This window comes from Mustela nigripes, chromosome 5 (genome assembly GCF_022355385.1).
Source record: "Mustela nigripes isolate SB6536 chromosome 5, MUSNIG.SB6536, whole genome shotgun sequence".
Classification (NCBI taxonomy): Eukaryota; Metazoa; Chordata; class Mammalia; order Carnivora; family Mustelidae; genus Mustela; species Mustela nigripes.
This window is the reverse complement of record NC_081561.1, coordinates 56,114,145-56,141,357: the sequence shown is the minus strand read 5'-3', so window position 1 is coordinate 56,141,357 and position 27,213 is coordinate 56,114,145. Positions and strand designations below refer to the sequence as shown.

Sequence of the window (27,213 nt, the reverse complement as noted above, 5' to 3'; positions counted from 1 at the left end):
GGTATTTACAGTCAACTTATAAAAATATGTGTAAATCTGAATGGCAATAGTTAATCCGTAGCTCTAACCACAAGCCTGAAAGGATTAGAGGATTATTATGGGAAAGTGCATGGATAATTACAAAATGGACAAAGCTCTCACCGTCTCAAAGTCAACATTCAAGAATGGCTATTCTAGCATCATAGGAGCTTCATTTGTCAAAATTCTTCTAACCTCACAAGGTAAAACCAAAATTCTGTGGAAATAAGTAGGGATCAAATAGGAAAGGAACATTTACATGACACAACCTTTGTGAAGAATAATTCTTTCATAGAATAGTCATGCACAACTGTCAGAGAGGTTCACTATCCCTGGAAGAATTGATGGGATGACATTTAAGCACAACTTTCATTAAAAAAAAAAGAGGCATGGTCTGGATTAACCAAATCTTTCCATAATTTAGGTGAATACCTTTTTGGAGCTTATTAACCATCATGGAGAGTGGAGTTCTTATGACACTTTCTACTTCAAATTTGTATTCCGAAGGAAGGAAACAAATCCACATTGCACTTTAAATTCAGAAAAGGTGTTTTTTTTTTTTTTTTTTTAACAAACTTCTAAAATCTCTCTCTTTAAGGGAAAAACACATTTAAGCAAAATACAATATTCTACATAGATGAGATACTTCCCACAGGTTCTTTTCTTCTAGGAGATGATCAGTCATCTTCCAGCAGTAGGTAGGTTCTCAGTTTGAATACCATCAGTATTTCACAAAAGGACAAAATGGTGGCAGTGAACTTGAAAAAGTAGGGTGAGTTGCCCATAAGCTACCCAAAAAGGCAGAGGTTGGACATTACCTGTAAAACATGATCTCATACGTCAAGATGTATCTTGGCATTTAGTAATTGGAGTTTTGGAGATATCTGCTGCACAGTGAGGTTGGGAGGTTAGAAGATGCTTAGTTAGATTCCTTTCAGGCTTAAATTACTTCCTAGGACTGAGCCGGGGCATTTTGGATGGTAAATTAACTCTTTCAGAACAAGAAATTCCATTTCAATGAATTATTGCTACAATTTACTAAAGAGTACCATGGTGTCCTGGAAAAGATAACATCCCTTCCAAAATTCCACCCCTCTAGTCACTCATATAATGGGAAATTCACATTTATTTTTACTCACTTTGATCCTTGAAGTCAGAACCTAACAAAGAACCATTTTCCCTCATCTAAAAAGAGACGGTCTAGATGGAGGTACGGTATTGGAACTGCCATGGTGGTTTGGCAATCTATGCCACCATCTTCGCATGTATTTGACAACTGGCATGCTTGATTCTTTCCTTATATCAGCCTGCCACTCTTCTTTGCATGTGGAATTGTCTAAAGTAATAAAGAAAAAAATGACCCAAATAGGCAAGCTTTTTAAAACTTGATAAATGAATGGAGAATGGCATACCTCAGAAAGAAATGGAGCAATAGTTAGTGGAATTTCTCAGCTGATTACCGCCATCTTTTGAAAGCAATATAAAACAAATCTTCACCAATGGTAAGTAAACTATGAGAGAAGAATCCTCCTCCCTCCCCGCAAAACCCAACTCTTCAGAAATTTCTACGTCAGATATGAGATCATGGTCTGCAGGTCTACCAGTGTCAAATACCATTTCATTCTAGCAGAGCACTTCAGGAGGCAAAAGGCTAGGGTTATCTAATATATGAACAATATGTTAATATTAACAAATAATGAATAAACAATAACTATATCTTTATCACAATTGTATTCCATACTTGATCAACTGATACTCAGTCTACATGAATACAACTAAGAAGACAAGAATCATTTCTAATGGAAACTCAGTAACCTCAAGGTAGGACAAAACAAACTTTATTTGATAAAATAAAATTTGGTTAAATGGTTTTCATTTTAGAGACTGTTCTTTCCCTTAATATCCTGGTGAGCTCCTTATTTGGAAAAGTATACTTGTCTTGTTGTTTTGTCACTTCATTAATCTATCAACGTCATTTTCAAAAACCTCAATCAGAATGGAATGGTTTGTATCTCTTTTCTGAACTTAACTGAGTCCAGGAGTTTTTGTTTGCTTGTTTGTTTTGTTTTTGTTTGTTTTGTTTTCTTTTTTTTTCTTTCCCCCAGATTTTAATATTTCAAATTCAATTAAAGTATACAACCAAAGTTGGCGGGTAACAGTAGCTCTCTTCCAGGTAAAAGAGCTTACTAAAAGACTTTAGAATCACTGGACATTTGTTCAGTCCTACCTAAAAATTAACTTATTTTACTGCTTGATGTGGGAAAAGGCATTTTCTAATAATTTTCTGTGACAGGAAACACAGCATTAATCCCAGTAAGCACCCAACAGACAAGTATATCTGCTGGGGAATGGTTTTAAATGTTAATTCAATGAAAACATTTACCTCAGTACTTTTTCTGAGAGAGAACTCAGCAGCAGTTACAATTCATATGCCACCTGTGGAGAGCCATGAACACCCTAGGCGGAAGGCCAACTGGGGAGCACTTTCCAGGTAACAAGAACAGCGATATTGCAAGAAGCTACAAAACAATATTGCAGTTGTTATAGTGACCACTACTACAGTGATCATGGCCTGGGTCAATGTGCCAAATATTAATGCAAGGAGCACACTAGACTTTACAGGGTTAGAATATTTTCCTTAGGCTAAGAACCAGTGGATGGCACATGATGAGTGGTTATGATCCTTTTATTCCATTTCATACTACAAACGTTTCCTAGTTAGAGCTCCTTTATCCTATGTTAATGATCTATATTCCATGGCAGTATATTTTCATCATCTAAAATGAGAGCACTATAAGTATGGTATATCCCAACTCTCTCTCTCTCTCTCTCACACACACACACACAGACACTCAGACACACACGTGCACCCTTATACACAGATGTATGGACAATATGTATAAAATGCTCATTTGCAGTGGGTAAGCTCTCTGAAAGCAGCCAAATCAGCCTTTGCAAGTATAGAGAACCATTCAATGCCGATGAAAAGCCTTATCAATTGTTTAGCTCCAACAAGAAATTTTAACCCTTGTGCATATAGTAATTGGTTTAAATGACTTTCATATTTTTTGCTAAGTTATCCAAAGCAAGAATCTCAAAGACTGATGTGATATGTAGAATCTAATGGACTCACATCTTTATTTTGCCTCTCACACAGTTGGGTTATACTCTTGCTGCTGAAACACGAGTTGATTTTGAATTGCTACTGATGCATCTGTATTTGGCTAAGGCTAATTTGGCTTTCTAGAGAAAGCCCAGCCCATCAGCAAATGGACACCTTCTTCCACACAAACATCAATGTACACTAAAGACAAATCTAAATATATGTATATATGGCATATATACATATATATGTACACATAAAATGGATTGGGAAGTCCTTTGGTTTAGACGGGATTAAATATGTACTTCCCAAGTGCATAGGTTTCCTTTGACCAACCTGTTCAAAACAGAAATAAGAAAAGTGCCATGGCAATTTTGACATTTCCTGTCATTTTTCCTATGTAGAGGTTCCCTTTCCTTTTCTCTCTCTCTTTCTTAAGCATTTTGTTTTTGAAAGCGTTTAGACCTTTTGGTCGTCTAATACTCCATTGATTCGTCCATTCCTTGGAAGAGCTCTAAGATCACATCCACAAACTTATCTTTAGTGGAGAACAAGGTTGCAAAGAACATTTCCCTCTTCTTTGATTCTCTCTTCCCCCCAAGAAGCGGACACCTTGATGTGTCATGACAATTCACTCTTGATCTGACTTTCCTTGTTACCCCTGGCCAGCCCAAGCAGCTGAGATCTGAGCTTTACTCTCCCTGCATCGTGGTGCAATACTGGAAAAGAAAAATAATCCATTTGTCTACCCCCTTCAGACTGTGGTGACATGATCAGGGTTCTCTTGAATCTCTATGCATTCAATTTCCTCTCTCTCCTTTCGTTTGGCGCGTTTCTTTTTCTTGTGGTGCTTTTTGGAAGGGGGGAAAAAGGTTAGGAACACAGGTAAGATAACAAAACAGTGCAGAAGTGTGCAACCCCCAGTGAGCAGCAAGCATTTGAACAGTGTGAAGGTCAGGTTCGAAGGCACAAACAGGAGGGGGACCAACCCAATAAGAAAAGAAGTAACATTTTGCAAAATGGCTGTCCCATGCTCTTGTAGGGAGCTTTTTATACATTGTGTTCGGGTGTGCTCAGTTGCTAATACAAATGTGTAAAGCAGTGGTGCACAGTGGTCAATGGCAAAATTTAAAGTGTAGATAAGGCACAAGATAGAAATGCAATCCATGTCGACGTTCCATAATGTCATTAAGCCCAGAACGCCCAGCTCAATTGAGGTGACACTGAGAATCAGCCAGAAGTTTCCCAGAGGGTGGATCACTAGGAAAAAAGTCAGGATTAACACCAGGAGAACACCAACGCCTGCAATCAGAACAGGTACCGTGACAGATAAGCCGTAATGATCCATGAACACGAAGGAGGGGTTGAACACAATGAATCGGATGCTCTTTGATAGGGACAGGGGCCTCAACTTTTCCAACACTTCTATGACTTCCTTCTGCTTGTCTCTGCTAGTCCTGGCCACCAGATACAAGCGGGAAGCAATAATGTTGTTTTCATCCCCTGCCTTGGAGAAGATGATATCGTTCCGAAAATGCTGGAATTCTGGCTTTTTTAAAAATGAGCTTTGTAGGACACTGATAAAGTCACTCTTGTTATTGGCACTGATGTTACTAACTTTCAGGAACTGGTAATATTGCTCCACCCAGGACACGGCCGTGAACCCGCTACAGAGTCTCCGTATATCCTCTTGGACGCTGCTGTTCCAGTACTCCAGGGGCTCGTAGATGTAGAACCCTATCACTGGGCTGTAGTTGCTGAAGTATTTTTGCTGAACCATGGCGTAGGAAACACTTGGGGAGTCACTGGCTAGCAGATGGATGATGTTGGCTTTGTCACTGATCTGCAAGCACCCCATGAAGGAGAAGGAGGCATAGATGAGATAGAGGATGACGACGAATGGCTTCACGTAGATATTGGTAATCCATTCATTGTAATGCTCACGGAGGAAGTGTTGAATGAAATGGTGCTGGTAGGGGTTCGTCTCATGATGGGATGTCTGTTGATGCCCATCACTCATCACTGTCTGGAACCACACAGGTTTGCGGTCCAGGTATTCTGCAGAGGGGATCTTACAGCAAAAGATGCTGTGGTAGCGGTTTTGCTCGAGTTGGCCCGCGAAGACCAGACAGGAGCCAAAGAATGAGAAAATGTAGAAGTAGTTCAACAGAATGGAGACACACATGTTCTGACAGAAGACCTTCACAGCCTCTATGTTTGTGAATGGGCTGGCACCCATGCCAAAGGTAATGAAGTACAAGGAGCTGGTCATGGTGTAGGTGACCATCACATCGGAATAGGCATCTGCCACCCTGTCTTTGAAGGGCAAAGTCTCTCTTGTTCTCCGCCATCCAGACAGAAGCTCAAATACTCCTTTAGTTCCATGACCTAGTTTTTTTTAAAAAAGAAAGAGAATAATTGTTTTATTATCTATTATCTATGCTAAGCAGTGCTTTATACTCCAAGCTGCAAAATGCTACGATCCTCCTATCGGGGTCTCAAAATTTGAGTTACACCATGAGATATATTTTGTCCATGTGTCCACTTTAACAAGGTCCAAATTAATTGGTATTCTGGGTAAAACCAAACCCGTGTTGTCTGTCTTATTAATTCGACAAGTCATAAATACAATTGACATTATGTGATTTTTTTTTTCTTCCCCTGCACACATATTGTCTCCCTTAATGGGTCATACGTTGTGAATGGCAGGGGTTATTATTCACGCAGCCTCAAATGCCCTTCCACACCAACCGACTGCTTGATCAACTGAAGCATTGACCAATAGTCCCGAACCTCCATTTCAAGCTGACTTACATGCTGATGTAGGAAATCATAAGATGATTTTAAACACTTAAAAATCACTTTACATTGACTTTACGATGTTAATAATCCACTTGATGGCCAAATGGCCTAGAATCCTGTTCCTGTAGATTTGATTAATTAACATTAGATGCGAGTTGAAAAACTTTGCCAGGTCACGTAAAAGACAGGGCAAAACCTTCAGGGTGAGAGATCACAGCAAGCATTTCCTTTGGGCTCCTCACAGAGCTTTTATTCACACAGTATGGATGCTGACTAACATTTGCTTCATTAAAGTGGATGGGGAATGGTTCTTTTTAATCAACTTCTGTGCACTCTTTAGTAAGGGTAAATAAGCAAAAGCTTCATTCAACAAATATCACTTGAGCACCTGCTATGTACCAGAAACAGTTAGATACTGAATGTTTCCCCCACCACAGGAACTTAACAGCTCTTAAGATACTACTGCTTGCTTCCTTATCAACAAAAGCAGAAAGCAGCTAGGAAAATAAAGGTATTAGGCCATACCTTTAATTTCCCTTTTTCACTTCTCTGATGTAGCTCTGTCAATTACTGTTTACAATGTATCAATTGGTAACTTTCTGACTGAGTGAAGATCTTCATACATCACTCTTGCCCTTGTAGGCAAAGCAATACTACACACAAACATTTTCTATGAATGGATGCAAGCTGTGTTTGGGCTCTTCTCCAAGAGATCCATTAGACACAATGTAGCTTAAAGGCACAAGAAAACTTGGAAAATGGACTTTGTGCAGTACCTAGATATTGGAGGAATTCACTTAGCAATGCTTTAACAAACATATGATAATGGCTGGGGTCCTACTATAATCACTGATTTTGTGTTGATAGAGTTGCTAATTGGTCTCTATAATTTCCCCTCTTCTCTGTTACTTTTTTTTTTGGGGGGGGGCGGACTGCATCGGGCACAATTAAAAACTATTTCCCATCCTACCTTTTAAGTAGAGGTGGCTCATGTGACATATTTCTGGGAAGTGTAACTGATAGTCACTTAAAGATGCTTATTAGAAAACCAGAAGGAACTTTGCCCTAAATGGCATCACAGAGCCACCAATAACAGCCTCAGTCTGCCATCTTCTCTAAGTCTCTTTAAAGAGAGCCAAATCTCCATTTGTCTAAGTCACTGTAAGTAAGGTTATTATATACAGCTGAACCTATTCCTAACCAACAAAGTTTTGTAGGTCAGTTATTATTACAGAAAACTTTTTATCTTAATGAGGATCTAAGAATTCTTGCTTTATAGTTAACTTGACTATAGTATTTACAGGCTTAAATATATTTAATGCTAATATTTTATTTCAAAGTTACATGGGTTCACCTATCTTGGGAATTCTTATTAATTATTAATTGTTACTGCATTGGAGTTCTTCTTATCCTAAATATAAAGCCTATTGAACTTCCAAAGTTCTCTTTTCTGAGTCCCCAGTCAGAAAAGATAAGTTTATCCTAACAAGTAGAAAAGGTTAGTCAAATTGCATTTATGTATATGGTAAGCTTTTTGGGTTTTTTTTTGTGTGTGTGTGGTTTTTTGGAGGCAATGATCTATTATTCCTTGCATTTAATTACTAGCTCAGCATATATCGGCACTGAGTTAAGTCTAACACTTTTTTTAAGTCTGATGATTCTTACACATCATTAATTCTTCATTTTTATCTTCTGCAGGACTCCTTGACCAAACAGAATACTTGTTCTTTCACACCCTTGGCAAAAACATACTATTAGGATATTAGCTGAAGTAATTAAAATAATTCTTTAATTAGAGCTCTTCTCTTCTGAAATGAGGACTCTTGCTATCTTTGTAGTCATAAGGAGCGAAAATGCTACATGGGGCTGCAGCTAAATTTGGCTTTCCTTTGCTAATGGTCACTCTTTTATGGAATAGTAGGTGCACTATGTAGGCCAGATTGTTGCTTTATATAGTATAAAGGTCTGTATGTGTGGGAAGATGATGCTAAACCGTATTAGGTTAAATAACCACTCTAAGTGTGATGAAGACTGAACACATAATTTCCAAACTTTGGAGAAGGCATATTTTATCCCATTTATAGATTTAGATATTTTACAGGCCATTCCTGCTGATACTCACTCATTTGATTCTCCCCATAATCTAGCTGTTTCCTAGCAGTTCAGATCTATCATCTGCACCCTGAATCCAGGGTGGTCTTTCCTCTTTCCGTGAACCTGCTCATGATCAGTCTTATCTTCTTAGTTTTATTCATGCTATTTTTCTCTGCCTTACAATACCTTCTCCTCATTGCTGGTCACAAGGAAATTCTGTCCATCCGTCTGGTAAGATATCAGTTCAATTCTCTAATTTGCCGGAAAACCATCTCTGACAATTCCAGACATATTGATTTTTTTCTGTTCCTTAAGGTCTTACTGCACTAATTAGTTACTCATTTTGGCATGCAACCATGTGCTGTTTTGCTCTGGAACAAATGGTTTTCTTGGGATATGTTCTATTTCTTTGGTTAGAGTGCAAATTCTTCAAGGTCAGGGAATACATTTTATGTTACTCTTATACTCTGCAGAACATCTGGCAAAGGCTAGATGCCCAGAAGATGCCCACTAACTTCTTGAATTCATTTAATTCTTGATTCTAGATGGGTTGAAAAAAATGTATCTTTTAACTACTCTTCCTAAAATGTATTGTGCATCTTTATGTTTCCAGTAGAGCTATATACTTTTAATTCAATTCAATCCAATATGTATTTTGATTTGTTACAAAGACCTATACTAGTGAACATATAAAACATAAAGATAAGAAAGAAACACAATATTTTCCAACATCTGTCAGGCCAGAAGGCCATTTTTACTTGGGTAATTCTGGGACAGAGATTAAAGCTTCTAATACATATGAATTTTAGAAGCAGTCCCATAGGGTGTTCATAAGGGTTCCTTTCTTCTACTAACTAGATGCTAGTAGCACACTTCACAGTTCTGACTACGAAATATGTCTCCAGACATTGCCTAATGCTGACTGGGGGTAAATTGCCCCCAGTTGAGAATTACTGGTAGTCAAAAGAAAAAAGCGTGCACACACACACATACACACACACATACAAATTTTAATTACCTTTTTCAGATTATAAAAACAGGACACATTTCCATTAAAAATTTGGGAAAGATGGAAAAAATAATGGTGAAAAATTGTTTCATAGTCCTACAACACAGATAATTGCTGTTAATAATTTCGTGTATTTCTTCCAGTTTTGTATGTATGTATTAAACTTATCCATCCATCCATCCATCCATTCATCCAGATTTGTAACTATTTAACTATTTCATGAAACAGAGCAGGAGAAATTAGAATTTGGAATTTCTCTTGTTGCTTTTCAGTTGGCTCCCAACCACCATGGAGAACCTACTTTCAAACCTCTGTGGTATTTTCTTTCTTGGTTTCTTCCTTTTTACTTTGGCTTCCACTCTGAAGCTGATACCATTTTTTAAAAATATCTGCCCACTTGAAAAAAGCCCTAATGTTCTACCATACCTTTTTGGAAGAGTATATGCACTCTTTTTCCACCATTACCGAGGGTCCTATTCCAATTCAGAAAAGGCACCTGAAATCAAGACATTGGTATTCACCCAAAAGAAAGTGATCCACCATCTCAGATGATGATGATAGAACACGTATGAGTGTGACTTGCCCTACTGAACAACGACCTGAACCAATTCCAATATATTTTCTCCTGATACCTTAGTCCTGATTGTTCTTTGCTTCTGTCTCATTCCTACCAAAATTCTTAATCCTTACCTAAGGCATCAGTTTGTCTTATGAACCACTCTGTTTAAGCTGCTGACTGGGGAGAGACATATATGTCAGCAGTTAACTGACATTAAAGAATCATAGTGTTCTTTCCAAGTAAGAGATGAATGGTACAAACTGTGAAAAGACACCTGTTTCTTTCCGAAGGATTAGGGAAAGCACTACAAGTTTCTGATAGGCAGGAAATGATGCAGTCTAGACTGATGGGATAACCTGAATTAAGACACCAATTTAGCTATAAATTAAGAGGAGGTAGTTGTGGCTTTCATATTTATCATTGATTTTTCTCTGAGTAGAGATTAGCTTGTTTGGTTTAGGAGGTTAAGGCATTGTTGGAAATATGCATTTAATTTTCTAGAAGATGGCTGCCAAACTTTGATCATGGTTTCCTTCCATTGTATTAGTATATATTTGCAAACTATATTAGAATGCCACAGTAAGTGGCTCAACTGGGACATTACTGGATAAACTTTCTCTTGGCAAATTTCACGAAGGAATAGGGAGAGCACTCTTAGGAGTAAAAATGTTTTGGACATAGTTGGAACTGGGAGAGAAATCCAAGGTGGGAAATGAATTGAATTAGAAGATTAGTGTGTGTATGTGTGTGTACTGAATGTTCCAAAAGGCTTCAGGGATATTGTTGCAGACCTCTTTCCAAATGAAAGCAAATGGAAGCATTGTTTAATAACAAACAAAACTTATGTGACATCTGGCTAATATACTCTATTTAACAATAATTTAACAAGTTCTGCTATTTACAATGGATAAATATGAAAAAAATGAAGATTATATGGATTCTTCTTTTGGTCATGGCATTGCAGTTCAGCCCGAGGGAAAATCATGAATAGTTAAAATTTAAAAACATGTACTTTTGTTATCAAACAAAACTGACTCCAGTCCTAAATGAGCCAAATAATATTCAGAGTTGGTTACAATTCCATTTGAGCCTGAAGCAATCCCTTTACAACAACTAAAGAGGACTTCTAAAGTAAGATAGATCTCTGACAACAGATTCCCTCCCACACTTAACAACATTTCTTTAAAGTTGTGCATCCCAGTGTGAACTTCACACTCTGGTTGCACCTATGGAGCTGTAGGAAAATTCTGGCGACATGGCTAGACCTGGAGTGACTTCCTTCAAAGCAATGCTGTTCATCTTGAATTGAATATAAATTTTACAGTTGCCATTTTAAGCCCAAAACCAATCTCTCCCAAACCCAGAATTCCAAAGAAAATAGTTATAACAAGGATTAAATCCAATCAAACCTAATTGCAACTGATTCAATTAGTACTCCCTACTGGGCTTCTCTTGATATATTGCTCTAATAAGCACCATCTGTGGGCTTCTAATTCTTTCTAATCAGCTGAATTAGAATTCTCTTCATTTGCTTTGAGAAGATGTACTAATGGTCCTCCCTTTATACTTGAATATGTCAAGCTTTCTGCAGGTCATGAGAGCTTGACATCTCCCCTTTCAGTGGCGTAAGAAAAAAAGGTAAAAAATAATGTTCCTTCTTGTGACCTGCTCCAGAGAAATCTTTTTCCTTTCTCTGAGCATTTATTTCTGCTTTGATTAGCTATGCTTTCAGTAATTGTGTTTTTGGAAATCGTCCTTGAGCTCAGGTGGAAGAAAGTATTTTTTCTATTGAGTTCTTAGGTTACATGGTTTTTCCATACCAATCAAATGAATGAAGAATGAAAAAAAATAATAAAATCCAACCAACTGAACCAGTAAATCAGCTAATACCACCGCCACTACCAGAAACAACAAAATCCAGATATTGAATCAACATTTTGAGTTACCATTCACGTGTTCAGCATTATATGGGATCCTTATCCATTGTTCCTTCTGTTTAGTTGGCTGTTCCTACTTCTATTTTAAAAGATACTACTCAAATATGATCTCATCTCTAATACCTTCCACTTGCTCTCTTCATCCCTAACTCAGCTGTTTAGAAGCTTCTCTGCGTTCCAGCACATATGGTAGCACTTGCTACTACACCCACCTAAAATTACCCATTGGTGTGCCTGTTTTTTATGTAAGTCTGAAAGGTCCTCAATGTCTAGGGTAGGCACTGTCATTTCCATTTTTGTATTTCAATTATTTGACACATATCGGTGCTCAGTAAATGTTTGTGCAATTGAATTGGTCATGATCTGTGTCTAGTCTTAAAGGTATTTTTAAATGTTCTTGTAATGATTATTACTAACAGCTTTATGGGATCTTCTATCCTATAAAGAGTAAAATTAGTGAAAAATTAGGATTTTTGCAACACTGAAATCTGGACAATGCTTTAAAAATGTCTGGTTCAATCACTGGGAAAAATGTTTGAAATGGAAGTAATCTTACTTAGCAAACTTAAATTATGCATAGTTTTAGTTTCCTAATAAATATTGTTCAAAAGAAATCTTCAAAGTTGTAGCATGAATGCTTGATAATGCCTCAAAGGCAAAGTTTTATGGGAGCATCCTTGAGTGTTTTGCTAACCCCCCCCCTTTTTTTTTTACCAGTGAAGATGAAATAAAAACATCATATGGGCTGGAATTTTTCTCTGAGAAAAATGGCCTAAAGCCAGTGGAAACTCAATTAACCAGAAAGCTCAGGAATTGGATCATTTGAATAGTCATTAAATTAATCAACCAGAACTTCCTTTTTGATTCAACTTTTATTGGTTGATTAACTTTACTGGAGATCTTTCTAAAATTGCATTAGACTTGTATTTCCTTTCTGTGTCCTGTCCGGAAGGAAGAAAGGAAGAAAGAAAGGGAGAAAGAAAAGGCAAAATGTGTAACAATTAAAAGGATGTACTCCAGAGTAACACATTTTGGTTTCAGTTCTGGCTCTATAACTTTGTGATGTGTGATTTGGCAAGAATTAATTATTTGAACCACTATATGCCTCACTTTCTTAGTCCAGAAAACAGGAATAAAAATGGGACCTATTTTAAGGGGTATAGTGTAGGTTAAATGAGATAATAATTACAATGAGCCTACAGCAGTGCCTGGCATACAGGACGCACTCAGTGAATGAGCTATTACTATTTATTGAATGATATTCTTCAGAGTCATTATTACATTATGCACAGATAATCAGGAGTCAATATGCCATACTGGTTAGGTGTTGCATTCTGAGGGTTTATACTTCCTCGTCACCATCAATTAAGTGTATGACCTTGAGCAAAGGAACTCTATGGCTGGATTTAGCAAACTGTAAAACAGAGAATAACAGTATTTGCTTCAAGGGATTGCTATGTTAAAGGAAAAACAGATACATGGATCCCTTAATACAAATACCTGGCACACAATGAGTGCTCCCACAAATGTTAGCTATTCTCGAATAGTATTACATAGTTGTAGAAGTGTGGGAGTTTGGATGAATGTTTACCAGGCCCAGAGAAAAGTGTTCTCTCTGATTATTATTTTGAAATTTGTCTTTTTTTTTTTTTTTTGGTCCTTGGAAGTTAATTATGGAAAAATGCTGATTAATAAAGATTTTAGTTAACTGGATTCAGCTAATTGTGACTTTCCTTATGTGAGTGTGCTTGTTCAGAATAAGCTAATAGAGTTGCTCTCTTTTAGCAGGAAGGAAGTTGAAAGGAAGCTTTCCAGGCACTGTTTGTTTCTGTGACTCACAGAAGAAACCATAGTCCCTTCCAGGAGAACAAGGGAACTGCTAGGCAGACGACTAAGTTTCATCAGTCCAGAGGGACAAGGAGACCATTTCCAGAAGGTCCTTGAAGTACAGAACTGGTGTTATTTGAATGTATCCCTGATGAATACAGCCTTCAGTTGAGAAGACCTGGTTCTCACCATATTTTCCAGGACTTTATTCACATTTAGTGGTCCACAGCTTAGCTCGGCTTTATCATAGCATACATTTATAAACAAGAGCTATATATTTTCTGATACCTATCATAACATTTTCTTGTTCGGTGTTAATTCACAAAGGCATGGGAGAGAGGATAGTTGGTAGTAGGGGTAGTAACCTGGCACAGTGGGCCCTGAGTATAGGCTCCTGTGTTCATGCCCAGGCTCAACATCAGCTGTATTCCTCCCTAACTGGATCCCTTCATGGATACTGCCCATGTTGTTTTCCTCACATGCAGAACAGCGAATGCAAGCACCTTCCTGGCAGTATTGCTGAGAATAATAAATGAGATAGACCACATAAAATGTTTGCCATCGTCCCTGGCACATATTAAACACTTGGTAAATGTTAGCCATTACTTTTTATGTATGAGTGCACATTCATTTGGGGCTTAGGCTATGTGTTTGTAGTATACTACAGTACCTGGCTCTGTTTCATTCTTGAGATTATCAATAGAAATGACAATGAATCATGACATGCCAGGCCACTAAACTCAGCGTCAGTGATAGGAAATTGTAGGAAACTCTTACTGACTTCTTGTGATAAATCGTATTCCTTTCCATCATCATAATCCCTACGGACTTTGTCCTGCCCATTTTCATTAGGCAAAGATTCATCAAGAAACAAAAAAACCAAATGAAATCCCTCCCTGTTTGCTATGATATGAAACAGCTAACTGGACTCTAGGGAAGAATGATTTTTGGTCCTGTGACCAATAGAAAGTTCAGGGAAGTTTCTGGCATTTGGAGATACATGAAAACTTAAGAGCTATTTTAGCAATTATAAAAATTAAGAAAAACAGGTCCACATTATTTTTTTTTCCCAGAATACTTTCACTTCTAATTAACTGACAACAATTCAGGGCCCAGAGATATTAAATAAAGAGCTGCTGACAGAATGTCAGCAGGTTGTAAAATTTATTCTCTCTTTTACACATTCTGAAATTCCTCAAGCGGTAGTTCTATTAACACTGGTATGGGAATCTTTAATAAAAGAACACATGTCTCAAAGAAATTGACCAACTAGTCAGGAGATATTAATGAAGGACCTACCTATCACATGCTACATGAGATCACACTCAGCTTTTCCCCTGATGTGTATACTCTTTCTACAAGCCCAACAAGTGAATGTCCTGCCCAGATACTTTCTGACATTTGGAAAGTTCTTCCATGTTTAGAGTTGAAATTAGTCACCCTGAAATTTCCAAAATCTGCTCCTAATTGTCTTCTTTGGAATATGTGCCAGTTATTCTGCCACATACCCTTACTTCAAATATTGAAAACAATAGCATGATACCTTCAGTCTTCTCCAGGCCAATCACCTCATTACTTTGACTGTTTCTCTGACGACATCTGCACAGGATTCAATCTGAGGTACTCTACAGCAGTAAAAGCTCCTTGACATCAATGATCATGACTTCATTGTTGTTTGTTTGTCCCTCGGTACCTAGCAGTGTCATAGATGCAGTGAGTACTAAGAGAATATTTTTTGAGTTTTATGTTGTTAAAAATTTTTCTAGCTAAACTTGCAAAGCTCAAAGGCAGGTTGAGGCATTATAGGGACTGACAGATGAAAAGTCCAGTGATTATTTCTTAATTACAGTTGGGGAACACAGCAGATGGGTGGAATTTACATGTTGTTAATTGTGACACTCATTCCATCTTCTGCACTGCAGTGGTTGAGGACATTCTAGTAAGTTGATGGTGGGGGTGATTTTTGTAACAGATGTGGTCAAGTCAGGACTGCACAAAGCCTGTTTTCACCAACTATGAAGGTACTCAAAAGTAAGATCTATTTTTGTCTTATGAGGCAGCATATCCTCAGAATGCTTCTTGAGAAGGTTTACAAAGACTGTGAATAAACTAATGCATGTAAAAACAAAAGAGAAACAAAAAAGACATAGATCCCATACTGGCTTTCCATGCAACATGGCAGGCCTGATTTGTCAGTGGAGTTGCCTGATACTTTAGATTTATACTAGGAGAAGAAAGCTAAACTATATGAAAATCTACAACTGGAAATTATTTCAGTATTTAACTTGAGGAGTTAGTCTTCCATGCAAACAGAAATACTTCTGGGAAGATTCATCTTGCAAACTTAGTGGTTCTTCATTCTTTTGCTGAATGAGTTTGTCATGTTGTTTCCTAAAACAGATGTGTGTTGACAAAGTAGGCAGGGTACAGAGGAAAGGTCACTAATGAACAGATGTGCACAAAGGGGATCCTGAAGAATATCACTGTATATGGATCTCATGCGCTGCTCTAGAGGCATGCATATTAATTTTTCACCCTCATTTAATAATGAAGAAATGGAGTCTCAGAAGAATCCATGACACATAGATTTATAGAATTCTTTTGGTGGTCAGGACCAGAATCCAAAATCTTTAGTCTCTCATCTTAATGTGAGTAGACTGTGATCTTGAGAGTAGTGAGTGTATCCTGCTTTGATTATTATATAATCATTTCCTAAGGCAATACCTGGCACTTAGTAAATAGTTATTATAAAACTGAAGAGTGAATGGGTACCTCTGAGCTTCCAAGATTTGTGGTGTTCTAGTATGTTGTGGAGGGAATTACTTACTTCTCATTTTTCCAAGAAGAGTTGGCTTCCATCCATTCTCATGTGGATAGTACTAGAGAGTCTACTTGTATTAATGAGTGAGTAAGAGTCAGGATTTGCCCTCAGCTTTCTCATTTCCTACTTCTCATTTTCCATGAATAGGCGGCTTTCATCTACTGTCATTCAGATAGTGGTGATGAGTATACTTCCATTTCTTTTTCTTCCTCTTTAAACACTCTTCCAAGTACTAGGAATAGCTGATTTGGTGGTTGGAGCCTGAGAGCAATGTATCATAAGTTGGCTGCTATTCCTCTAAAACAAGAAATAAGCTGAACCCCCTTTATCCTGCACTATTTATATTAATGACGAGTAAGGAGGGTCAGCGCTTGCCCTCAGATTTCTCATTCCATGCAGAAACATTTTTGGCTCTTTTGTTCTAAAAGGGAAACATGTTATTCATCTCTTATTGTTGGTCTCCAGAGTGATCTCTTCTGACGGCAACTGGATTTGTGAGGAAAATCAGTCTTCCATGCAATTGGCTGCTAAGGAAATCTTAAGCCTGATGCCTTGAAGACCTAACTCTTCCTATAGTTAAGGAGAGGGAAAACCTGGATTTAGGATTTTTTAGGTAGAGCTCCCCACATTAGTCTCTGGTACCATATATGGTCTCCATTCCAGCTTTACGAGGAACTTTGGGAAATACTGTCCCTCCATGAATAAGGATGCAAATATATATGGCTTTTATTTAGCTCCTTGGGTATATATTCTCCACTGCACAGAACCCAGCAAGGAGGAGGACTGATTGATTGAGATGACTGATTTCCACACATTACCTATGAAATGATCAGTGAAAGAATATATAGTTATAGAGTAGGCATATCATAAATACTCATATCAAAGCTACAGTTTTTGTTCTTTCTTTTTTTTTCTTTGAAGATTTTAATTTATTTATTTGTCAGAGAGAGAGAGCACAAGCAGGGGGAGGGGCAGACAGAGAGAGAAGTAGACTCCCGGTGAGCAAGGAGCCCAGTGTGGGACTCGATGCCAGGACCCAGGGATCATGACTCAAGCCAAAGGCAGCTGCTTAACCAATTGAGCTGCCTAGGCATTCCTACAGTTTTCTTTTTTATTTGTTATTATTTGAAACTTCCAAAACAGCTTTTGGTATTTCTAAATTGCATTTTAAACCATCATAACCCTGTATCTAAAATTTTAGGTAATTTACAGAATCTTTTTTGGCTAATATTAATTTTAAAAATAATTCTTAAATTAAAATTAATTTTTAAATATCTGTAAAGAGTGCCATTCCCATAATTTGACCTGCCCCTGTGCTTTCCAATTATTTCCCCTATGCAGTAATTAGGCAAAACTGTGAAATATATAATGTTGTCTAAGGAATTTTCCTCATTGAATAAAAATGGAAGCATGGGATTAGCAAAAGAACTTCTAACAGTAGTACTGGAGATTCAAGGTCAGTTTAATGTGCACATGCTACCACTCACATTTCTTTTCAAGGATTATTTTAAAAAGGGGAAACACAAAGACCAGAGGGAAGCAGCAACAAATTCATCAGCTCACTTATATAAAACTGAATGAGAGTATACCAGAGGCTTCTACCTTTCAACCCAAAGTAGATGTCCTTCCAGTTAAAAGCAAAATCACTTCAGGAAGACATCCATCCTTTCAAGAAGAGGGAGGGCATGTTACTGCAGGAAAATAAAGAGGGGATAAGAACAAGGGAAGGAGGGAAGAAAAGAAGAGAAGGAGGGAAAAGAGAAACAAGTTTGCTTTTTAGGTTAGGTCCCTACTGCTCTTGGGGCCATTGAATGTCAGATTTTCCCATTTCTCCAAAGAGGTCACTCTTCTTCCTGGAGAAAAATCCAATAAAATGTTTGCATGAATAAATAGAAGGATTTACTCTTAGACGTTTTATTTTTCAGGGAGAAGAATAGAAGTATCCATAAGTGGAAGAGTATTTGCTTCTACAAGAGATAAGAGAATAAATATTAAAGCAAAATGTTAGCTACGATCTAGGAGGGCCTCTCCCCTTTATAGCCGATTATATGATACTATATATGATACAAATCCTGGGATTCTCAGAAGAATTTCTACCATGTAATGCATATAGTTAAATACTTTTTGTTGTTCTTCCATTGTTCTTATGAATTTACATATTTTGCCAACTTCTGAAGCAATATCAGACATCACTTGGCTTCTAAGCACTGAGCTCTCACTGTACTTTACGTGTACCATTATAGATGCTTAGGAAATATTTTCGACAAATATAATGAATTATTTTTCCTGACTGCCATCAAATGGGTTGGTATTTGTGAAATGGTTGTGGAAACAGCAATAATTCATCATGCTCCTAAAATGTAACATAGGCATAATAGTGTACAGCTACTAAAGATTTCTTTTTTTTTTTTAAGATTTTATTTATTTATTTGACAGATAGTGATCACAGGTAGGCAGAGAGAGAGAGAGGAGGAAGCGGGTTCCCTGCTGAGCAGAGAGCCCGAAGTGGGGCTCGATCCTAGGACCCTGGGACCATGACCTGAGCTGAAGGCAGAGGCTTTAACCCACTGAGCCACCCAGGAGCCCCACTACTAAAGATTTCTGACTTCAAATTCATCTTACTGGGTTTAGAGAATGAGTCTGGGGATCAAACATTTGCTGAAATAACATTGCACGTTGTCCTAATGAGCTTTGCAAATTAGAAAAAAAAAAAAAAGAAATGGAAGGTAAACCCTTCCTTTTGTTTCAAACAACCTTATTGAGATTAATGACTTACAATTCACCCATTTAATGTATGCAACTTAATGATTTCTTGGTGTATTAAAGAGTGGAGCCACCACCACCACAATCAATTTGAGAAGTTTCATCACCCCAAAAGAAACCCCATACTCATTAGTAGTCACTCCTCACTCTCCATCTCTATCCCCTAACCTCCCAGTCCTAGGCAACCACTAATCCACTTTCTTTCTCCATAGGTTTGTCTTTTTCATGTAAATGAGATGATGTAGTCTTTTGCAACTGGCTTCTTTCATTTACCATAATGTTTTCAAGGTTCGTTTATATTGTAGTATGTGTCAGTCCTTTGTTTCTTTTTATGGCCAAATATTATCGCACTGTATGGCCATCCCACATTTATTTATCTATGCATCAGCTGATGGACATTTGGGTTGTTTCTGTTTCTTGGCAATTATGAGTAATATTACTGTGAACATTTGTTTACAAGTTTTGTGTGGACATTTGTTTTCATTTCTCTTGGTTGTGCACCTATAAGTAGAATTTGTGGGTCATATGATAACTCTACATTTAGCATTTTCAGGAATCATCACACTGTTTTCCAAAAGAAATGTATAATTTTATATTTCCACCAGCAATATATGAATAGTTCTGATCCTTTACAACCTCAGCAACATTTGTTATTTTGTTATTTGTTATTGTCCAACATTTTAATTTAGCCATCCTAACAGATATGATGTGCTCATTGTGGTTTTGGTTTGCACTTCTCTAAGGACTAATGAGGTTGAGCATCTTTCAAGCTTTTTGGCCATTTGTTTATCTTCTTGGGATAAATATCCCAATCTTTTGCTCAAGTTTTAACTGGGTTATTTCTCTTTTTATTATTATGTTATTATTATTATTACGTTATAGATCTTTATGCCTCCAAGATTATATTTATTTATTTGAGAAAGATAGAGTATAAACAGTCGGAGTGGCAGAGGGAGAGGGAGAAGCAGACTCCCCACTGAGCAGGAAGCTTGACATGGGGCTCCATCCCAGGACCCTGAGATCATGACCTGAGCTGAACTGCAGACACTTAACTGACTGAGTCACCCAGGCACTCCTAAGTTATAATACTTCTTTCCATATTCCGAATATAAGTCAGACCAGATATGTGATTTGCAAATATTTTCTCCCACTCTGTTGGTTTTCTTTTCACTTTCTTCATGGTATCTTTTGAAACACAGAAGTTTTTAATTTGGGGAAAGTCCAATTTATCTTTTCTTTTTGTTGCTTTTGGTGTCATTTCTGAGAAGACTTTGCTTCAAGGCCATCAGAAGTAATTCCTATGTTTTCTTTGAAGAGATTTACAGTTTTAACTCTTTCATCTATGTCTATGATCTATCTGCGTTAAGTTTTACTTATGGTGTAAGGAAGAAGTCCACCTTCTCTTTTTTTCATGTGGATATCCAAGTGTCCTGGTATCACTGATTGAAAAAACTGTTCTTGCCCACTGAATTATCTGAGCAGTTCTGTTAAAAGTCAACCCACCATAAACATTAAGAATTATTTCTAAAGTCTCAATTCTATTCCACTGATCAATTTGTCTAACCTCATACCAACCCCCCTGTGTCTTCCTTACTGCAACATTATAGACATTATAGACATTCTTCTTATCTATGAACATGGAATCTCTTTCTATTTACTTAGGTCTTTCAAAGCTTGTTTTCAACAGTGTTGTGTAGTTTTCAGAGTACAATTTTGTACTACTTTTGACAAATTTATTCCTAATGAGTTTATTCTTTTTAATGTTATTGTAAATGGCATTATTTTCTTAATTTCATTTTTGGATTATTTATTGCTAATATATAGAAATATAATTGATTTTTTTTATTTCAAAATAATGTTTTTATTATATAAAAATGTAAAAATCCAGCAAAACCAGAAATACCGGATATATTTTCCTGGGCTTTCACATTTGTTGATTTTTATTCGCAATCTCTTTTTCAGCACAATTTACAACCTCAACCCCATTTGCAGTTTGATTATACAAGTGCTAAGTGGCAGAAAGGTCTAGAATAAATACATCAAAAAAAGAGGCCAAGCCGTGAAACTAAGCTGCATGCAACAGGTCTCTATGAGGGTGGGGGAAAGTGTCTAGGAAATAAAATGGAGTAAGGCAAAGCAATTGGAAGGTTTTAGCTAAAGTTCTTTCAATCATCTTTGTCTTTTGCTCCATGTTTAAGGATGCGCGTGAATTCGATATAATTGAAATTTCCCTTTTTGTCGATAGGTGTTTCTCTGTACAGCTCATCCACCTCCTCGTCTGTAAACCGATCTCCCATGGTTGTCAGCAGCTCTCTCAGGTAATCTTCCTGGATGGTGCCAGTTGCTTCTTCATCAAAGCATGCAAAAGCGTTTCTGATGACATCTTCTGGATCTGTGCCATTTAACTTCTCACCAAACATTGTGAGGAACATGGTAAAATTTATGGGCCCTGGAGCCTCATTCATCATGGCCTCAAGGTATGCATCGGTTGGATTCTTCCCTAGAGAAGCAAGCATATCATGCAAATCCTCCTTGTCAATGAAACCATCTCTGTTCTGATCAATCATGTTGAAGGCCTCTTTGAACTCCTGAATCTGTGACTGGTCAAACATGGCGAATACGTTGGATGTTGCGCGCTGGGGGCGCTTCTTGGTGGTCTTAGTCTTTGCCTTTTTGCTCGACATGGTGGCTGTTTAATTCGCCGCCAGACACCAGAACCCGGGCTGCCCTGCACGAGATGAGGTGCGACGGCCGAAATAGAATTGATTTTTATATATTAATCTTGTGTCCTACAATCTCGCTGAACTCATCTATTAGTCCCAACCATTTTCTGGTGGATTCTTTAGAATTCTCTATGATGAGATTATGTCATCTCCAAACAGAGATAGTTTTGCTTCTTCATCCTTTCAATATGAATGCCTTTTATTTCATTCTCTTGCCAAATTGTTCTGGCTATAATTTTTAGCACAATGTTGAATAGGAGTGGTGAGGGCAGACATCCTTGTCTTACTCCTGATCTTAAGGACAAAGTATTCACCGTTAAATATGCTGTTAGCTTTGGGTTTTTCATAAATGCTTTTTTTTTTTTTTTAATCCTAAGGAAGTTTCTTTCTATTCTTAATTTGTTGAATGTTTTTATGGTAAAAGAGTTTGTCAATGCCTTTTCTGTGTGTATTGAGATGATCATGTAGTTTTTGACCTTTATTTTGTTAAGATGTTTTACATCAATTGGTTTTTATTTTTATTTTTAAAGATTTTATTTATTTATTTGTCAAAGACAGAGGGAGAGAGAGCGAGTGAGCACAGGCAGACAGAGAGGCAGGCAGAGGCAGAGGGAGAAGCAGGCTCCCTGCTGAGCAAGGAGCCCCATTTGGGACTCAATCCCAAAACCCTGGGATCACGACCTGAGCTGAAGGCAGCTGCTTAACCAACTGAGCCACCCAGGCATCCCTCAGTTGGTTTTTAGATGTTAAACATCCTTTGCATTTAGGTGATAAATTCCATTTGGTCATTGTTTACTTTTTTTTTTAGAAAAAGAGTTCACACATGAGTGGTGGTCTGAGGGTAGAGGAAGAGGAGAGGGAGAATCTCATGAAGACTCCATACTCAGCACAGAGCCTGATGCAGAGCTCAATATTCAAGACCTGAGATCATGACCTGAGCTGAAATCAAGAGTCAGATGCTTAACTGACTGAATCACCCAGGTGCCCCTACAATCCTTTTTATATATTATTGGATCTGACTTGTTAATATCTTGTTGAGAATTTTTGTGTTTCTATTTATAGGAGATACTGCTCTGTAGTTTCTGTTCCTTGTGACGTATTTATCTGGTTTTGGAGTCAGGCTAATACAGGCCTCATTGAATGATTTGGGAAACGTGCCCTTCTCTTCCCTTTCAATTTCTTAAATGCAAAAGTTGTTCCTACCTCTTGTATCTTGCCAGGTTAACTTCCTTCATTTTGTTTATAAATTATAGCATATCTAAATTTCCTCATCAGTCAGTATGTAGGAAAGTACCTATGTGATTTGAGCCAATTTATTCTAATCACCAAACAGTATTTATAATGTTCCCACATGATTTTAAACCAATTTAGTTTTCCCATGAGAGAAGTCAGGTGGGAGAGAGAGATGGTGTGCATTGCAGATGCGTAGCATCAAGCACAGGGAGGGAAGAGAAGCATAGAGGATACTTACCGTGTGAGAGCAGAGAGCTAGGTTCCTAGACGAGAATAAAATGTCAGTATTATTATTAACATTATATTGTTTCCTACCTTTTAGACTCTATGGAAGGAATCTTCATGTTTCATCTTTGAAATTTGTGCTTTTATTCCTCCTTTCCAACAGAGGTGCTCCCCCTTCCTTTCCTTGTTTTTTTTTTTTTTTCTTCCTTTCTTCCTATCTTCCTGTCTTTTTTTAGAACTAAATTTCTAAATTCATGTAAACTCAGTGGAGATAACTCACTGCTGCCTTACAAATAATACAAACAGGTCAGTACAGTTAGAATAAGTGTTATTTTCTTAGCTCAGCTCATATTTCTGACTTAACTATTGTGAAAACACTGAGGAATTAGAGATTTTTAACAACAAAAATAAGAACAACAAAACCAGTAAGAACACAACAACAAGTCTGATTCTTGAGGAATTAACATCTTCTGACTCTCATGATGGCAGGCTTTATGGAAATGCTTATTTTTAAATGCTGTAAAATTATTATCCTTTAATTCCTGAATATCTGCTGTGCATCAAGGTTTTCTTTTTTTAAAAGATTTTATTTATTTGAGAGAGAGAGAGAGAGCACAAGTAGGGGGAGGGGCAGAGGGAAAGGGAGAACCAGACTCCCCACTGAGCCAGGAGCCTGACACAGGACTTGATCCCAGGACCCCTAGATCATGGCCTGAGTTGAACGCGGACACTTAACTGACTGAGCCATCCAGGCATCCTTCAATGTTTCTTTTTAACAAATCAAGTTTAACAAGTATTTAGTGATAGGAAATGCTGGGGTCCAGGAATGAACAGAAAGTGTGGTTTTATTAAAACACAGGGACAGGACCTGTGGGCAGAAAGAGCTGCACTGGGGTCATGAGGAGTGGCCCATTACGTAGTTCAAGTTGGGAAGGAGGTGAGGGATAATGTAAGTCTCTAAGGAATTTGGAAACAAGTTTTCCAGGACCTTGAGGGGTTAGCTGTTGTTAGGAAAATGTCATTTACTACTGTCTGGTAAAACCTTAATCATGAGACCCTTCAGATATATATCAGTGGACCATATGCTTGGAGGATGATTGCCAACATATATCTTAGTGGGTGAGATAAAGGAAGTTTCCAAAGGGATTTTTTACAGGATCCAGAAGGTTGGGCTAATGTCACGTTAAGGTTGCCTTTTGCCTCTAGCAAAGTAATAATGTGGACACAGCTAAACTCCTTGAGGAAGGTCACTCTGCCTGTCTCAGGTACTTGTCAATGGGCTGTAAGTTATAAGGAAGTTTAATTTTTCTTCTATATTTCTTTTGCCTTTGTTCTTCACATAATTTAGTAACTAGTATGTTCTGGATTTTGGGTGATTAGAAAAGAAAGTAGGTTCAGATACATTTTTATTTTAAGGGTTTGCAGTCTCATTGAGAGAAGGCATATATTTAAGAAATACTTGCACAAGAATTCAAGTTGCTAAGGAAACAGGCGTTTGTTATTTACCTATTGTGTTCAAGGTACTGCATACCATTTGGAAGTGAAACTACAGGAGCTCAGGGAAACAAATACATGGGAAAACTGAAATTAAATAAATGATTTTAGAACTCAGAAAATTATGAGAATATTGACTGACAAAGAAATGGGAGACATTCTTGATTTCAGCCTGAATATTAATTAGCAATCGTTTTCCCTTCCATTTTAAACAAAGCAGCCAATTTAAAAAAATGTCAACTACTTTGATTTCCTTTCAATCACATATAAATAAATCCAAATTCTAATCTTACTTTGTCTCTTTTGATGGGGTAACTGTCAAATAGGTCTTAACTTAGGCCAATTTCATATGCTCATAAGTAACCCACGCACACTTTTGAAATCTTAAAAAACTGGATATTTTCCTTTGTTCCAAGTACAAAAGAAACATATATTCACATAGTGCTTTCTGTTTAAAATTACAAAAATGAATTGCTTTTCTTGGAGCTCTGTAAGAAGAGTTTTTCTGACATTTTAATGACCCATGAGAAGGGTTGGTCATATCTTCAATTCACAAATACCCACAGAACTGAAGCAAAACATCTCAATAACCCAAAACCAATTTCTATGGATTGAGAAAAACAAACAAACAAACAAACAAAAAACCCAAACAAACATACATCTGCTTTTTGAGTTTTGCATCTTAATCTCCCTCCCTCTATTTCCATACCATTGGTGGAGAGATACAGTTCAGAAGAGAAGAAGTAGATAAAATGAGACTATTGAGTATTCTTAACTTGAGCACAGATGATCACAATACATACAAAGTTTTTCAGCTGGAAATTTAACAGGTTTTCTTAAAAACATTCAAAAGGGAAAAATAAAATTACTCATGATGTGTCTTGGTTTGGCCCAGAAGCACCTATAAGGAAAGAGGGCTTTCTTATTCATTCATTCTTTCAATCAATACATGTTTATGGAGTGTGTCCTATGTACTAAGCACTATTATAGGCATTAAGGATACAGCGGTGATCAAGGCAGAGGAAATCCCTGGCCTTGTGGAACTTATATTCTGGGGAAGAGGACAAATAGTAAATAAGATAAATAACATGACATATAATATATTATGTATTGGTGAATTAGGAAAAGCTTATGCAGAAAAGAGGGATTACAGGTATCTGGGGTGGGAGATTTTAGATAGGGTGGCTAAGAACGACCTTCCCATAAAGATGACTTTTGGAAGATGTCCAGAAAGAAGTGAAGAAGCTGGATGTGTTGTCTTCAGGAGAAGAGTAGTCTAGGTAGAGGAAACCTTGAGTGCAAAGGCACAGAAGCAGGAACCTGCCCGAATTGTTCAAGGAGCAGCCCGAGGCCAGTGTAGCTGCAGTGGACTGAGAGAAGGGAGGGCTGATGATCGTTAAGCTCAGAGATATCATGATGAGGGACAGACAGAGCCTTGTAGATCACAGTGTGAATGTTGGCTTTTTATGTGGAGCAAGATGTGGGAGGGTGGAGGGCATTGATAAGATCACCTTGGTTGCTGTGATGATGAGAATAGAAGGCGAAGGTGCAAGTGAGAAAGGATCAGTACCAGCTGGGAGGGTTTTGCAATGATCCAGGTGATAAAGATGTATTATCTAAAGCTGTGACTCTGATCACTTAGCACAGGGGTTGGCAAGCTACAGCCTGTGGGCCCAAATCAGTTTGCTGCCTGTTTTGGAAATATATGTTATTGGAACACGGTCACATTCATTTATTTACATATCGCCTATGGAGTGTTGCGCAGTGGAGTGGTTGCAACAGAGACCAAATGGCCAGCAAAGTTAAAAATAGTATTTGGCCTTTTACAGAAAGTTTGCCTACCTCTGACTTAAAATCTCCTGGGAAGAGTATTATGGCAATGGAGCTGCCTTTTGGATATGCAAAAGAGCATTGGTGAGAACCATTGTTTCTCTTCATTACAATTTTTTTAAAGATTTTTAAAAATTTATTTATTAAAGAGAGAGAGAATGCACAAGGAGGGGGAAGGGGCAGAGGGAGAGGGCAAAGCGACTCCCCACTAAATAGGAAGCCCAATGCGAGGTTGGGGTCTCGATCTTAGGACCTGTGAGATCATGACCTGAGCTGAATGCAGACGGTTAACTGACTGAGCCACCCAGGTGGCCTTTTGCTGCACCTTTGACAGCGATGAAGAAGGAGTCATGGAGTCTGTTTGGAGATAAAGAATGGGTTGGAAAATCCAAGGCTTTGTAGATCATGTGAAGGAGTTCTGATTTTATTGTAAGTTCACTGATGGATGTTGGGGCAAAAAAAGTCATGTTAGTTTTACGTTTTACACAGAATTCTGGCCCCATGAGGAATATGAATTGAAGGGGCCGAGAATTCAAGTCTAGCAACCACATAGGAGCTGGCTTGCAAGTGACTCAGGAGAGAGATAATTATATGGATCACATGAAGTGGGTGTCTATAGTTAAATTCAACAGATATTTATTATATTTTTACTATGAAAAATATTATTTTTGGTTCTATGCTGAGGGAGCAAAGATCAATGGTAGACTGTCTCTGCCTTCAATCAACCTATAGCTCTGAAGAGTAGGAAGTGTATACAAATATTTGTTATATGTAT

The 27,213-nt window shown here is 37.6% G+C and overlaps 2 protein-coding genes across 3 annotated transcripts in view; both read right to left on the bottom strand.

Annotated features, from left to right (window-relative positions):
* Positions 1–3,592: 3,592 nt before the first annotated feature.
* PTCHD4 (patched domain containing 4) overlaps positions 3,593–27,213 on the bottom strand; it is a 187,077-nt gene continuing 163,456 nt past the window's right edge. For both annotated transcript variants that reach the window (XM_059399060.1, XM_059399059.1), the window contains one exon: positions 3,593–5,509. In XM_059399060.1, coding sequence (XP_059255043.1) covers positions 3,876–5,509 — 1,634 coding nt within the window. In that variant the 3' untranslated portion in view covers positions 3,593–3,875. The remainder of the gene's footprint in view (positions 5,510–27,213) is intronic.
* Positions 20,843–21,680, bottom strand: LOC132017265 (myosin regulatory light chain 12B-like). The gene has a single exon (XM_059399058.1). The coding sequence runs from the start codon at positions 21,615–21,617 to the stop codon at positions 21,099–21,101; it is 519 nt and encodes a 172-aa protein (XP_059255041.1). The 5' UTR covers positions 21,618–21,680; the 3' UTR covers positions 20,843–21,098.